Genomic DNA, 16,196 nt, shown 5'->3' with positions numbered 1-16,196 from the left:
GAGCCTCCCCAAGGTCTAGCGTTCTCTTTCACATTAACAACCTCAAAGATCCTCCTCTACCAAGTATGTCAACAATCCCGATTCCACCAGCTGCCCTCGCTCCCTCTCCAGAAACACTGCAGGCTCTCTTCTTCATGTGGGGACCTCTCTCAAAATGCTCCCCATCTTCGCCCCTTTTAAGTTCCCTGACAAGTGAACCCCTTGCTGTCCTCACAAAGGACCTGAACTTCCTTCTGGAAGCTTCCATCTCCCTGTTCTTCCTCAGCCTAGCCAGCCCATTCCTCTTAAACCTCTCCCACCCTCTGGGGCTGTTCTTGAATTTGAACTGGTCAGCTCCCTCTTGTCACCAATCCTCTCTCCTTGCTCCAGAGAAGCTTCCTGATAAAAAGGATTTGACCTGAGGTCACCTCTCTACTCATCCACTCATTCCTCAATCTTCTGCAATCTAGCTTCCGCCCCAGCCCCTGCCCAGCGTTCTTGGTGGCCAATAACCACCCCCTCTTTTCTTCCCACTTGGAGACCCAACACTTTCGGGTTTTCCTACCTCTCTGGTCACACAGACTGGGTCTTTGATTCAAAAAACAGTCACCGAAAACCTACTAAGAGTTGTATAGTTTTGCCTTGTTTGGGTTTTCTGTGTTTTAATGTGTGAGAGCCTTTCACAAATAGTGAGCAAGACTTAAACCTTTTTTGTTAAGGAGTTTCCTGTCTACAAGGCATACGAACAAGTACTTGGGCAATTGGAGCACACCACAACCCTTATGGCAGAGGAGCAGAGAGCACAGGGCATCAGACGTCTTCTTTTTCCCAGTTTACTTAATTCCTTAAACTCCCACCCTGGCTCCTCGGCTCTTTTCACCCTCGACAACTCCTTGGGTAACTATATATTTTCCTATGACAACAATTACCATCTATAGGCTAACAACTCTCATAACTCTATCTTCTCATCTCTTTCTTCCTATAAAAAACTGCAGGCAAACACATCAACTGCCCCCAGGATTTCTCAAGGAATCTTAATATATGTGGCTAAAAAATACCAGAAGTCGTCATCTGACATAGCTACCCAAAAGTGGCCAAACCAGAAAGCTAGAATCCTTGTCTCCTAAGCCTAATCCCAAGCATGTCCTGGTTTGATCCTCTCCAGCCTGCTGACTCTTAGCAGTCCTATAGGCAGTCCCAGAGAGCCTTTCTCCCACTGAGACCACACATTCATAAACACATGCCCCTCAGTGATACTTTTAAAGCATAAATCTGACAAAACTTCGATGCATAAAACTTCGGTGGTTCCCAATGGCCTATAGATTAAAGTTCAACTTCCTTGGGATGGCATGCCTGGCCCATCATGATCTGGTCCCCATTAACTTCTCCAAACGTATCAACTGCCATCTTTCTCCCCTTCCTGTTCCTACCTCTGTGCTCCAGCCATGTACATACATCTGCTGACTTCAAGGGTGCTGTCTTCTAAGGAGGCCTGCTGGTACAGAAGGCCAGCAGTTCAAACCCACCATGCTCCAGCGAAGCAGCCTTGGAAACCCCATGGGGGGTGTTCTACGTTGTCCCATAGAGTTGCTCTGAGTCAGAATTGACTCAATGACCATGGATTTGGTCTTTGGATGTCTCTCTTGCTCCCAAATGTGCTCTATATTTGCTTTCCCAGGAACAGACTCCTGGCTCCTGAACTAGCATGGCACCTCCTTCCCCAACTCCCTAGACTGGGGTGGGTGGCTCTTCAGCCATCAACTCTTGAGCAGTCTTCAAATCCAACAGTGATACTGGAATGTGACTCTGGTGCCCGGTAGCCTTCCCTCTAGAGGAGGGGTTCTCAACCTTCCTCATGCCTGCACCCTTTCATAATTCTTCAGGTTGTCCTGACCCCCTGCTACTTCACTGTCATTTTGTTACTGTTGTGAATTGGGGGGGGCCCTGTGAAAGGGCCGTTCGACCCACGGGTTGAGAACGGCTGCTCTAGACAGAGCGCTGATGATGGGAAACAAGGCTTGAGCATTCCCAGGTCCCAGTGCCTCCTCCCTAAGGCAGATTTTAGGTCCAAATCCACTGGCTGCGTCCATCTTCTCCCAAGGCTGCAGGGCCCATTTCTCAGCACCACCACCAAGCCTTGCTCTAAGACTGGGGAGACAGGGCACGAGTTGGTGACCACTAGTTGGCGATTCTCACTGGACTCTCACCCCAAAGGGAAAAGGGGCCAGGGAAAGACCTTGTACTCCCAGGAGGACGGTACTAGCAAGCCTTCTCCATCAGACTCTTCCCCCCCCCCCCCAAGGCTCCACCAGCAGCCTTCCCCAGAACCCTCGAGCGCAACCCCGCTGGCCTCCACCACCGCCCCGTGCCTCGACCTCCCTCCTGTCTCAGCCTCCTCTCTCTCGGCCTCCACCGCCTTTCCTCTCGCCCCGGCCCTCGGCCTCGACCTCCCGGTCCCTCCGCCTCCCGTCCCGGCTGCGGGCCCGCGGCCCCGCCGCCCAATCGGGCCCGGCCCCGCCCCGCCGCAGGCGCGAGGGCCGCTCACCGTCGTAGTAGTAGCAGACTTTCCTCCGGGTGCCCTGCGTCTGCGCCATCTTGCTCGCCTGCCGTCCCTGCCGTCAGTCGGTCCGTCTGCCCTCCCGCCCGTGGCTCCGCGTCGGACCCAGGGGGAGGGGGCGGGCCCCCAGCCCGCCCCGCCCGTCCCCTCCCGGGCTCACCTATAGGCGCGCAGCCCGGGCACGGCTCCAGCCAATCAGCGCGAGCTGGGACGGGCCCGGAACTCGGCAGGGGGCAAGGGCTGTCCTGAGCGGCCGCCCAGGGGCCCCCGGGGCCTGTTCCACGGGCTGCGGCGGAGGGGTGGGGGCCTGCCCGGGGACCGTACCATTCGTCCCGGGGGAGGGCGGCAGCGCCACGCCTCGCGGGGCCGCTCTGGCCGTTGGACGCGTGCTTGGAGATCCGAGGCCAAGTCCGCCCGTTTGCGGCCACCGCGTTGAGGCCTGGCGTGGAAAGCAGCAGCCCAGCCAGAACGTTAAGCCTGAGCGCGACCCCTGACGCTTTCCCGCTCTCTCTGGGCCTGTTCTCCTTGGAGACGTCCCCCTGCTTGGTCAAGTAGAGAGGAAGACCCTCAAGGGGATAGCTACTGTGGCCGGGCTCAAGTATGGCAACGCAAAGGTGGACCCAGGACCGGGCGGTTCCATTCGGCCAGTAGGAACTGACCCTAGGCGCCTCACAAGCCACTAGAGGGCAAGTGACCCCCACAAGGTCACCCCGCTGAGCGAGGGGGCTGCAACCGAGTTAGGACGCCGCTTGGGAAGAAGGCGAAATAAACCCACACACTTTCAGGCACTTGCTATGGACCAAGTACGGTTTCCCTGTTTGCTTGTTTATTTGTTTGTTTTTCTTGTCAGTCCTCTCAATAGCTTGGATTAAGGACTTTACCCCTCCCGTTTTACAGATAAGGATTGTGAATTGAGGAGTCCCTGATTAATCATTAAATTTCATTTTCATGGTACAGGTTTGTACCAAAGTGGCAAAACTCAGCCTTTTCCAAATCCACAGTCCTCTCCCTCCACAGTATCTTCAACATCCGCCCACAGGGAGTCCCAATCCTCTTGAAGGCCAAGGTCTCTGGCTCTAGTTGAAGGCTTCTCCAGGACCCTGGAGGTATTTATCCTTGGGATCAGATAAGTCTTTGTTGTTTGGGGGACCTGCCCTATGCATGGCCTTTTAGAGTGCTGTTTTGGTTATCTAGAAATGGATGGCTTTAACAAACAAATTTATTTGTTCACAGTTGAGGAATCTGAATTCTGTAGAGAATAGCTTTCTCCCTGGGTGTCAGCTCTGGGGGAGAGTCCTTGTCTCCTGTCAGCCAGCATCTGTGGGTCCCATGTTCTTTGGAGATCTCCATGTGTCTCGGCATGTTTGAGAAGTCCTAAGACACTCTGCTCCCAGCTCTTTGTTGGTGGTAGAAAGTTCTTTTTCTGGCCTAATTCTCTCTTCTTTGATCTCTTAGGAAAGATGCTCCAGGCCATAACCAGGGGAATTCCCGTAGCTCATGGAGATGGTTTGAGTCAGAGTACTCTAGCCCACCCTACCCTTCCCGCTGATTGACTAAATACATCAAATGGCATCATGGGGGATGGTTACATCATGGCACAACAGCCAAACCACTGAACATCATGACCCAGCCAAGTGGGCGCATATTTTGGTGGGGGACACAATTTGATCGCTGATTGATGCCTGACAGCCTTCTAGGCCTGGGCCAATTAAGTGATAGTAACATTCTCGAACCCCGAGTTGTGACAACCCTCCCGGCATTGCCAAACATCCCAGGGGCAGGGAGAAGTTAAATCACTGTGGATATTCTCTGAGGAAAGTGGTAGGGGCTGGGGGGCACATCTGACTTCTTTTCCAGCTCCCAAAACTAATTGACACAGGTAGAGGCCAGCTATACCTCCAGCCTCCATTCCTTTTACCCCAGTCTGCCGGTAACCCTCCCCCCGCAGCACTCTACTTCTGTGGCTGGGGTCTGTCATTCATGACAATGGCCACACAAAACGCAGACCATGCTCATGATGATGGCATTGAGTGTAGAAGCTAACAGGTTACAGTTCATGTAAGAAATGCTCAGTCAAAAGGTGTTGCAAATTTCTTTTAGGGCTGCCAAAGGGCATGCCACTCATCTGTTGAGTCTCAACCCTCAGGTACTCCGATTCAACTCTGGGAGCCAGCAAACTCACCTGCCTGAATTAGGTGCCCAGAGGCACCCATTCTACAAGCCCACCTACTCCAAAGCTCTGAGCTTTCCTTGCTCTGGGGCTGGGAAGTCCACTGCTCTGCCTCATGCTCTGGCTCCTGGTTCTGTTGCCGCAGCTCCTCTGTCATCATTTCTCTGGTGCCAACGCTGCCTCCAGGAATTGATCAAATACAGAAATGTTTCACACGAGAAAGCACTCACTTGTCTATGCCAGAACATTTGGAAGACAGGAACTTGGCCAACTGACTGGAAGAGCTCCATATTTGTGGAAAGACGACCCAACAGAATGCTCAGACTACAGAATGATGTTATTGATATCACGCACAAGTTAAATTTTGCTTAAGATTATCCAACAATGGTTGCAGCAGTACATTGACAAGGAACTGCCAGAAGTTCAAGCCGAATTCAGAAGAGGGCAGGGGCAAGGGATATCATTGCTGATGTCAGATAGATCTTGGAACAGAAAGATGTTTACTTGTGCTTCATTGACTCTGCAAAGGCATCCCACTGTGTGACCTTAATAAACAGTGGATGACCTTGAAAATAATGGGAATTCCAGAACAGTTCATTGTGCTCATTGGGAACTTGTACGTGGACAAAGAGGCAGTTGTGTGAACAGAACAAGTGCATACTGCGTGGCTTAAAATCAGGAAAGGTGTGTGTCAAGATTGTATCTTCTCACCACATTTGTTCCATCTGCATGCTGAGCACGTCAGAGAAGCTGGACTCCATGAAGAACGGTGCACCACCAGGATCGGAGGAAGCTCATTAACCTGTGTTGTACAGCTGACACAACCGTGCTTGCTGACAGTGAGGAGGAACTGAAGCACTTGCTGATGAAGATCGAGGATCATGGTCAACAATATGGATTACAACTCAGTGTGAGGAAAACCAAAATCCTCACAACTGATACGAACAGGTAACATCATGACAAAGGGAGAAAAAGTTGAAATTGTCAAGGATTCTGTCTTACTTGATTCACAAAGTCCATGGAAGCAGCAGTTAAGAGATCAAAAGATGTAGTACTTTAGGTAACTCTGCTGCACAAGACCTCTTTAGCGTATTGAAGAGCAAGGATGTTATTTTGCGGACTAAGGTGCGCCTGACCCAAGCCATGGAATTCATTATATCATATGCATGTGAAAGTTGGACACTGAATAAGGAAGACCGCTGAAGAATCGATGCATTTGAATGGTGGAGCTGGAGAAGAGTGTTGACAGTACCACGGACTGCTAAAAGGACAAACTGATCTGGATTGGAAGAAGTAAGGTCAGCATATTCCTTGGAGGCAAGCATAGCAAGACGTCATGTCCTATATACTTAGGACATGTTGTTCAGGAGAGACCAGTTCCTGGAGAAGGATATTGTGATTGGCAAAGTGGAAGGGAGGCAAAAGAGCAGGAAATTCTGAAAGAGATGCACTGACACCGTGGCTGCATCGATGGGCTCAGGCCTGGGACCAATGGTGAGGATGGCGCAGGACTGGGCAGTGTTTCGTTCTGTTGTGCACAGGGTCGCTATGGGTCGGAGCTGACTCAATGGCACCTAACAACAAGGCTGTCTCCTGGATCAAAGAGGCTCGCTTCTAGGGAACTTGGGATCCAGAGAAAGCACTGCACTCCTGGCTCCTGCTGCTAGTGAGATTCCCCCTCCCTGCTTCTGAGGTGGTTTTCCCTTTATGCCCATCAGGATGGCAATCACAATTAACTCTGTATCTTAAGGCATACATTCTTTTTTTTTTTCTTCTTTTACATTTTATTAGGGACTCATACAACTCTTACCACAATCCATACATATACATACATCAATTGTATAAAGCACATCCATACATTCCCTGCCCCAATCATTCTCAAGGCATTTGCTCTCCACGTAAGCCCCTTGCAGCAGGTCCTCTTTTTTTTTTCCCCTCCCTCCCCATTCCCCCCTCCCTCATGTGCCCTTGGTAATTTATACATCGTTATTTTCTCATATCTTGCCCTATCCGGAGTCTCCCTTCCCCCTCTTCTCTGCTGTCCCTCTCCCAGGGAAGAGGTCACATGTGGATCCTTGTAATCAGTTCCCCCTTTCCAACCCACTCACCCTCCACTCTCCCAGCATCGTCCCTCCCACCCTTGGTCCTGAAGGTATCATCCACCCTGGATTCCCTGTACCTCCAATCCTCATGTGTACCAGTGTACAGCCTCTGTCCTATCCAGCCCTGCAAGGTAGAATTCGGATCATGGTAGTTGGGGGGAGGAAGCATCCAGGATCAAGGTATACATTCTTAGCTCTAGGATTGCCTAAGGCTGCAGGTGATAGTGACAGCCCCAAATCCATGTTGAGAGTCCGAACGGGAAATAAGCCTCCATTGGAATCTTCTGGCCTTTAACCAGAGATTTGAATAGCCTTGCCCACAGGCAAAGTACGTTAGAAAGTGGATTTCTTCCACAATTCTGGCCAGCCAGGCCGAGGCAGCCTCAGGGGAGGCTGGGTGTGTCCTTGATGGAGTTAGGGGCCTGGGCATCGCTCAGACGTGAGTCAGGTGCTACCTGCCTAGGTTAAAAAGCCCTGACCAATCCTGTAAGCACTCTGTCTTGCATAACATACATGTCCCAATCATGTTCCCACTTCCCTTTCTATACTCCCACCCACACGTGTGATGTATTGATCTGCAGCCAATCATGCTTCTGTGACAGCTTCCTGTATCCTGTTGTGGTTGTTAGGTGCCTTAGAGTCCAGCCCTGACTCCGTACGCACAGCAAAAGGACACACTGCCCGATCCTGCCCATGCTCACAATTGTTCCTCGGTCTGAGCCTATTGATGTAGCCACTGTGCCAGTCCATCTCGTTGGGGAGCCTCTTCTTTCTTTAACCTCTCGTGTCCTGTGCAAGCCATCATGTCTCGGGGAACCTCGGGACAACCTTAATGACCTCTTGCTGATTATCGCCCTCATCCAAATGATCTACTTTTTTCTTCTTTGTCCAATTTGAAACTTAGTAAATGCTGTCCTTAAATTTTATTTGAGATCTGGGAGTCTCCTTTGTACCTTAAAACATCTGTTAACAATCACTCACAGCTGAGTCCTATCCCCACTTTCCCTTACCCAAACCCATCAGGAAAGGTCCTTTGGTGGGAGCTACAGAGACTATAGCCACATGAAATAATTTACTTCACTGGACCCCCCTTGCTAGGTCAATTCATCAACTGGCCATCGCTGACAACGGAAAGGCTGAAAAACACGGTTAGCCTGGGGCAAATGCTCACTCTGCGCCAAGCAGGCACCTAAGTCATACTGTAGGACCCCTGGTCCTACCCTACAGTCCCCCTTTACAACGTACAGAGTGCTCCCAAAGGTAACAGGAGATCTAAGACGTGGCCTTTGGTTCTATGATAAAAATAGCCAAGGACCAAGGTACAAGCTATTCCCAGGTGTGTGTTCCCGCTTCTTTCTGGGGCTCCACTTCCCTCTGTAAAATGAGGAGAATGAAATATAAAGTCCACTGACTCGATGGCTCCACACGGTATCCAGAACAGGAGGGGGCTGGGGTCAGATGAGCTCACGGGTGTGGCGAACCAGATGCCCACAGAGTTCAGGTGGTGGTTTCCATGCCATCAAGTAGATTTCAACCCAGAGACCCGTGTGACCGAGTAGAACTCTGTCCCCCTGAACAGGAGCAGACCTGGGGGTCTTTTTGTTTGTTTGCATCTTTATTGCTCACTCATAAGTCTACTTCCTTCATCATGGACACCCCTAAATACTTTTGGTTATTACTTCTCTTTTTTTAAATGATTAATTTACTTACTATAAATCATTTTATTGGGGGCTCTTACAGCTCTTATAGCCATACATCAATTGTATCAAGCACATATGTTGCCATCATCATTTTCATTTCTTTTTTTTTTAACTAAAAGATCATTTTATTGGGGGCTCTTGTATCATAACAATCCATCCATCAATTGTATCAAGCATATTTGTATATATGTTCCCATCATTATTTTCTAGACATTTGCTTTTCTATTGAGCCCTTGGTATCAGCTCCTCTTTTTTCCCACCCTCCCCCACCCTTCCACCCTTGAAAACCCTTGGTAAATAATACATTATTATTATTTTCATATCTTACACCATCTGCTGTCTCCCTTAATCCATGTTTCTGTTGTTCGTCACCCTCGGAGGGTAGGAAGGTAATACATTGATTATTGTAATTGGTTCCCCCCTTTCTCCCCCTTCTCCTCCCTTCTCCCCACCCCTTTCCCCCTGCCCTCATGGTATGGCTACCCCAATATTGTTCCTAGGAGGTTTATCTGACCATGAGGTCTTGTTGCAGGGTGAGTTCAAACTCCCAAACTTAGTCAACAGCCAAATATTTAACCCTCACACCACCAGAGGTCAGGACTCATCAAAATCCAAACTCACTGTCCTCAAGCTGATTCCAACTCTTAGTGACCCTTTAGGGCAGGATAGAGTTGCTCTTTTGGGTTTGGGAAACTGTACCTTTACAGGAGTGGAAAGCCTTATCTTTCTCCTGTGGAGCAACTGGTGGTTTCAAACTGCTAATCTGCGGCTAGCAACCCAGTGTTTAACCCACTGCACCACCAGGGACCCTAGAGGTCAGGTAGGTGATGTCCATGAGTGGATTTAATTTTGTTTTTTTCTGACTGAGATGTTTTTTGTTTGCATCTTTTAAAATTTGGACTATTTTCATTTCATAAAGAAATGTGCCTTTCTCTTACTCACCTTCCCGACAGGATCACTGAAGATAAAACGGGTGCATAAACAAATGTGGTGAAGAAACTGGATGGTGCCCGGCTATCAAAAGATATGGTATCTGGAGTCTTAAAGGTTTGAAGTTAAACAAGCAGCCATCTAGCAGGGAAGCAAATAAGCCCATATTGAAGAAACACACCAGCCTGTGTGATCATGAGGTATCAAGGGATCAGGTATCAAAAAATCACAAACAAACAATTATATCCATGTGAATGAGGGGGGTGGGAGTGGAGACCCAAAGCCCATCTGTATACAATTGGACATCCTCCCACAGAAGGGTTACAAGGAAGGGACAATTCAATCAGGGTGCAATACACTGCCCATGAAACACACATCATTCCTCAAGTTCCTGAATGCTTCCTCACCACCAACCCCGCCACGACCATGACCCAGGTCTACCTTACAAATCCGGCTAGACCGGAGTACACACATTGGTACAGATAAGAGCTTTCAACTGCATGGAATCCAGGACAGAGAAAATCCTCAGGAAAAGTAGTGGAAGCAGCGATATCATGAGGGTAGGAGGATGGTGGGGGGGTGGGGGGTGGAAAAGGGAGAGGAGAACTCATCATGAGGTTGGACATGTAGCACACACACCCGAGGGGGAAGAAAACAAATGTAGGTGAAGGGAGATAAGAACAGTGTAAGACATGAAAGAACAGCAATAAGATATAATTGATCAAGGATTCAGGAGGGTGGGAGGGAGGGGAAAAAAGAGGAGCTAATACCATGGGCTTAAGCAGAAAGAAAATGTTTGGGAAATGTTGGCAACATATGTACAGGTGTGCTTAATACAATTGAATGATGGATTGTCATACGATGTGTAAAAGCCCCCCAATAAAATGGTTAATAAAATAAATGTACCTTTCTCTCACCTTTCTTTAAACACGTTGTCCTGTCAGGGTATCTTATTTTCTTACTTTTTAATGGAGATGTGGGTACCAAAAAACCATTTATTTTCTCTTTATCATGAGAACAGCCGCTCAGAGCATGTGGGTAAGCACCAATACTCCTTGTCTCAGAGCAGCAAGGCAGGAAAGCTCATACCCCAACCTTAAAAACGGCCTGGCAAGGCCTCGGAGCTCCTCTAAATTCTCAAGGAGAATCACCGTCAGCATCAACAGTCCAACGCCGATTGCTCAGAGACAGATGTCAGACACACCTCCACCCGCCAACCTTTTCCCAAAGCTGACACCAACCACCATCCAACCCTCATCCTACCGTACACCCTCTACTCTACTGGGTTCCATAATCTGTCCTGATGGCCACACACAACTCATAGACAATACTCATGCTTATGGGGCTGCTTAGGGAAATTCAGTTACAATTCAGGTTCAGGAATACGCAGGATACAGTTCTTTGAGTAGGGCAGCTTCTTCTCAGCTGTGCACAAGCAGATCTGTTGGACCCTCGGCTTCGCAGTCTGGCCTCGGCCCTGCTCTTCTAAGTGCTGTGAGGTGCTCAGAGGCATCCGGTTCTGGCAGGAAGGCTGCAGCCTAACAGTGCCCAGCTTGCTCACTCCATAGGCCCAGGCGCCTCCACCACCTCCTGACTTTCTCCTGGTTCCCCTGATGCCATTTCTCTGCCACTGTTTCTCACTCTCTTACCATCTCAGCAAGCTCTTACAGCCTGCTTCACCAAGCCCTCCTGGGTCAAAGAGGTTCCCAGAGCAGTGGTCCTGAATCCAAAGGACAAGATCCCTGTCACCGTTTCACAATAAGGATTGGTTGTGGGATCTCATGGTGTTATAGGACAGCCCATAGCTGCCATTTTGTATTTATTTTTAACCATTTTATTGGGAGCTGGTACATATGTCATAACATTCCATAATTCAAATGGATCAAGCATAATTGTACAATTGCTAGTACAATCAGTTTCAAATCATCTCCTCTCTTCTTGAAATCTTTGCTATCAGCTCCCCTTTATCCCCTGCCTCCCCCACCCTTCCCCCAGGAACCCAACTCTACATACTGGGCCATATCTGACCCCGTCCAATGTATCCATCCACCTGCACTTCTGTTCTTCACGCCCCTCAACTGGGCGGGGGTGTACAGTCATCATGGCTACCCATTTTGTATTTTTAAATATGAGCTTGTCTCAGGAGATTTTTCTCCCCTCTAGTTTCAATAAATCTTTTCCTTCAAATTTGGATTTTATTTTATTATTTTTTCATCATTTTATTGGGGGCTCATACAACTCTTATCACAATCCATACACACATCAATTGTATAAAGCACATTTGTACATTCATTAACCTCATAATTCTCAAAACATTTGCTCTCCACTTAAGCCCCTGGCATCAGCCCCTCATTTTCCCCTCCCTCCCCATCCCCCCTTCCTCGTGAACCCTTGATAATTTATAAATTATTATTTTGTCATATCTTACACTGTCCGACGTCTCCCTTCACCTGTTTTTCTGTTCTCTGTCCCTCAGGGAGGAGGTCATGTGCAGATCCTTGTAATCAGTGGTTCCCCCTTCCCCCCACCCTCCTTCCACCCTCCCGGTATCGCCACTCTCACCACTGGTCCTGAAGGGATCATCCGTACGGAATTCCCTATGGTTCTAGCTACTATCTGTACCAATGTACATCCTCTGGTCTAGCCAGATTTGCAAGGTAGAATTGGGATCATGATGGTGGGACGTAACATTTAGGAACTAGAGGAAAGTTGTATGTTTCATCGTTGCTACACTGCACCTTGACTGGCTCATCTCTTCCCCATGACCCTTCTGTAAGGGGATGTCTAGTTGCCTACAGATGGGCTTTGGGTCCCCATTCTGCACTCCCCCTCATTCACAATTATGTGATTTTTTGTTTTGATGATACCTGATACCTCATCCCTTTGACACCTTGTGGTCACACCGGCTGGTGTGTTTCTTCCATGTGGGCTTTGTTGCATCTGAGCTAGATGGCCACTTGTTTGCCTTCAAGTCTTTAAGACCCCAGACGCTATATCTTTTGATAGCTGGGCTCCATCAGCTTTCTTCACCACATTTGCTTATGCACCTGCTTTGTCTTGAGCCATCATGTAGGGAAGGTGAGCATCATGGAATGCCAGTTTAACAGAGCAAAGTATTATTGCATTGAGGAAGTACTTGAGTGGAGGCCCAATGTCCATCTGCTACCTTAATACTAAACCTATAAATATATGCACATAAATCTATTTCTCCATCATCTTATATAAATATATTTACATATGTACATGCCTTTATACTTCTATGAATGCCCTTTGCCTCCTATCCCTTTTCCTCTATTTCCTTTTACTTTCCTCTTGTCCCACTATCATGCTCAGCCTTCATTTGGGTTTCAGTAATTCCTCTCGGTTACATTACCCTTAGTCACACCCTACCAGGCCTCCTACACCCTCCTCACCACCGATTTGGATCACTTGTTGTTCCCTTGTCCCTGGGTTTGTTAACACCACTTCCTTTCCCCCCACCTCCTCTCTTCCATGTCCCCTCGGAACTGTCGGTTCCATTGTTTTCTTCTCCAGATTGTTCATCCAGCCTATCTTATTTAGACAGACCTTCAGAGATAATAACATGCACAAAAACAATACAGACCAAAACCAAACACCAAAAGAAAACAACAACAACAAAACCAACGACGAAACAAAACAAAAAACACAACACAACAACAACAAAAAGAAAAGCCTGTAGTTAGTTGAAGGACTGTTTGTTGTCCTTCAGGTCTGTTTTCCACTCCAGTCTGATGGGGTGCCAAGCCTTGGCCCCAAAGTCTATATTTGGTATTCCCTGGGGACTTCTTTGCTCTGTTCCCCTTGCTGTTCTGTTGCACGCCCTTAGTGTTTTGCCTGGGTGTGGTGGGATCAGATCGGGGGCAATTCCCACACTGTGTCTCCAGTGTTGTCCCCTCTAGGGCTATGGGTGAGTGAGGGGTGTCATGCTTCATAGTGGGGCCGGCCATATGGTCTCTGTGGATTGACTGCTCTGAGCAGAAATCTCGTTGTCAAGGGTTGGTGGACCAGGATGTAGTCCACACTCTCTTCCTCCCCTTCATTTGCTCCTGTGTGCTCTGATCAGACATGTCCCTCTCCCTGAGCTGCAGCTTCAGTACTGTCCTCTGAAATAAATTCTTCTGGGGGGAGGGGCAGCTATCCACATAGTTGGGATTGGGGCTGGCCCCTCAGACCTCTCCACTGGTTCCCTACTCCACGCCAGCATGTTGCATTCACATCTCGGAGCACCGGGTTGAAATCTGATCCCTCTTTCCCTGTGGAGATATAAACAATACCCTCCCCTTGGGTGGGTTAGTGCCCTGTTCCCCCCCCCCCCCCCGCTACCCTTTTTTTTTTCCTTTCCCTTCCTCCTTTTTAGTTGACTACCATCTGCCCCTGCCATGCTACCTGGTCCTCACCCCAGCCATGTTTGTATACTGTGGCTTTTCCCCTCTGCCCCTTTAGCATTTTTTTTAAGCTTACCTTAGGACTCATGTACTTGTCCTTTTGTGTTTGGCTTACTTTGCTTAGCATGATTTCCTCCAGTTCTTCCCATGCAGCTATGTGCTTCATACGTTCATCACTGATTTTTAGTGACGCATAGTACTCCATTGTATGTATATACCTCAGTTTTTTAATCCACTCATCAGTTGATGGAAATTTGGGTTGTTTCTAACTCCTTGCGATTGTGAACTGTGCCGCGATGAGCACTGGAGCACAGATGTCTGGCTGTGGTTTGTTTCTTGCCTCTTCTGGGTATATGCCCAGTAAGGGGATTGCTGGGTTGTATGGTACCTCGATTTCCATCTCTTTTAGATATCACCAGATCAATTTCCATAGTGGCTGTACATACCTACAGGTCCACCAGCAGTGGATGAGAGTTCCTGTCTCCCCACAGCCCCTTTAACACTTGTTGCTTTCTGGCTTTTTGAATTGGGCTATCTTTGAGGGTGTTAGGTGGTCACTGTTGTTTTAATTTGCATTTCTCTTATGGCTAAAGATCGGGAACATTTTCTCATATGTTTGTTGGCCATTTGAATTTCAGACTCTGTGAAACTTCTGTTCAGGTCTTTGCCCACCTCCTCAGTGGACAATTAGTTTTTTTCTTATTGTAAGCTAGCAGAATATTGTAGATTTTAGTAATAAGGTCTTTGTCTGATGTGTCATTGTTAAAGATGTTTTCCCAGTCTGTGGACTCTCTTATTACTCTCTTGGTGAATTCTTTCGATGTACACAAGTGTTTTATCTTCAGTATATCCCATTTGTCGATTTGTGCCTCCTCTGTGTTTGTGTCCTTCCCTATTTCTGATAGCCTGTGTATTCCCTGCGCCAAAGTTCTCACGTTGGTCCTAATTCCCTCATTGATGGCCCTAATAGTTTGGGGTTTAACTTGAAGGTCTGTGATCCACCTTGAGTTTATTCTTGTGTATGGAGTAAGATAAGGGTCTTGCTTCATTTTTCTGCAGGTAAATATCCATTTTTTCCAGCACTGCTTGTTGAAGAGGGGATCTGCTTCTCATTGGATATTTTTTGAGCCCTTATCAAAGATCAATTGTCTGAATGCTGATGATTTTATTTCTGGGTTTTCAGTTCTTTTCCATTGGTCTGAGTACCTGTCATTATACCAATACCATTCAGGGCATCTTTTTCTTCAGTAAAAATTTCCCTTAATATTCTTAGAAGACAAGCCCCATGCCTGGTTCTTCTTTCTTGTTGTGAGAGTCCTGTTTCCCACCTCTAATGGGATGGCAAAATTGACTAATCCCTCCTTAGGGTTCCATGCACCTTATTGACATAGCCCTACCCCGTCATTTGGTTGACATTTTGAAGAGTATTGCTTAGGAGGGTCAGGTGGTAGTCACCTAATCTGGTGTCAATTTAAGGGTTAAGAGTGTACGGGTGGAGTCTAAACTGTCAATCTGGAGATAGCCAATGAGATGTCTGTGTGGGCATGGCCTTCTCCTGAGAATTCTGGGAAATCTGGTACTTCCTCCATAGAGGTGGAAGACACTTCTTTCTCTCTGCCACTCCCTGGGAGACATTGCAGCTGACAAGCCACATAGATGCAACCAGACCTTGGAAGCCAGAGAAGCCACAGAGAAACCACTGCCAGCGCTGAGATGCTTACAACGTCACTGAACCCAAAGACTTTCTACCCACTGGCTTGTGATCGTCCTGCATTTGGTTTTATTCCATGTGTTTCATGAGTCTGAAGAGGACTTTGTAGATTGGTATCGAACATATAGGCTAATATCAGATTTATGGCCTTGGACTGGACTGGGATGTTTTCTCAATGTTCAATTCCTCTTGTATATAAACCTCTCCCTTATATACATATGCGTGTTTATGAATTTGTTTCTCTAGTCTGCCCAGACTAACAGAAGCCATATTAGCGGATTCACTGTACTGCACCCCTTAAAAGGGGAGCCACTACTTGAAGACTCAAAGTAGTTAGCTCTCCCTGTCTTTCAAAAGAAAGCAGCAGTCTGGAGTTTTATGCAAGCCCTCCTTGATTCATGAAGGGGCTGCTAAAGCAGTTTCCAATACAGTCAGAGCCAGGCTCCTGAACTGTGCTGCTGGTGGTGAGTGGATTTCAATTCACAGGAAGCCCAGGTGCCAGGCCAGCACTGCCCCCCCCTCCCAGGTTTCCCAGGCTGTGGTCCTGACCTATGTGGGTCGCCCAGGTGGCTGGCGAGACCACTCACCTTTCCAACAGCAGCCTACTCTTCACCACTGCCGCCCCCGCCCCCCCCCCGGGC

The 16,196-nt window shown here is 48.2% G+C and overlaps 1 protein-coding gene across 1 annotated transcript in view; it reads right to left on the bottom strand.

The window, feature by feature from the left end:
- The window catches only part of HDAC1 (histone deacetylase 1), a 39,554-nt gene extending 36,873 nt beyond the window's left edge, over nt 1-2,681 (bottom strand). The window contains exon 1 of the mRNA XM_075553558.1: nt 2,525-2,681. Within this exon, the coding sequence (XP_075409673.1) occupies nt 2,525-2,573 (49 nt within the window). The 5' untranslated portion in view covers nt 2,574-2,681. The remainder of the gene's footprint in view (nt 1-2,524) is intronic.
- Nucleotides 2,682-16,196: the final 13,515 nt, after the last annotated feature.

This window comes from Tenrec ecaudatus, chromosome 1 (assembly GCF_050624435.1).
Source record: "Tenrec ecaudatus isolate mTenEca1 chromosome 1, mTenEca1.hap1, whole genome shotgun sequence".
Lineage (NCBI taxonomy): Eukaryota > Metazoa > Chordata > Mammalia > Afrosoricida > Tenrecidae > Tenrec > Tenrec ecaudatus.
Note: the sequence above shows the minus strand (reverse complement) of the source record. Positions and strands in the feature narration are given on the sequence as shown.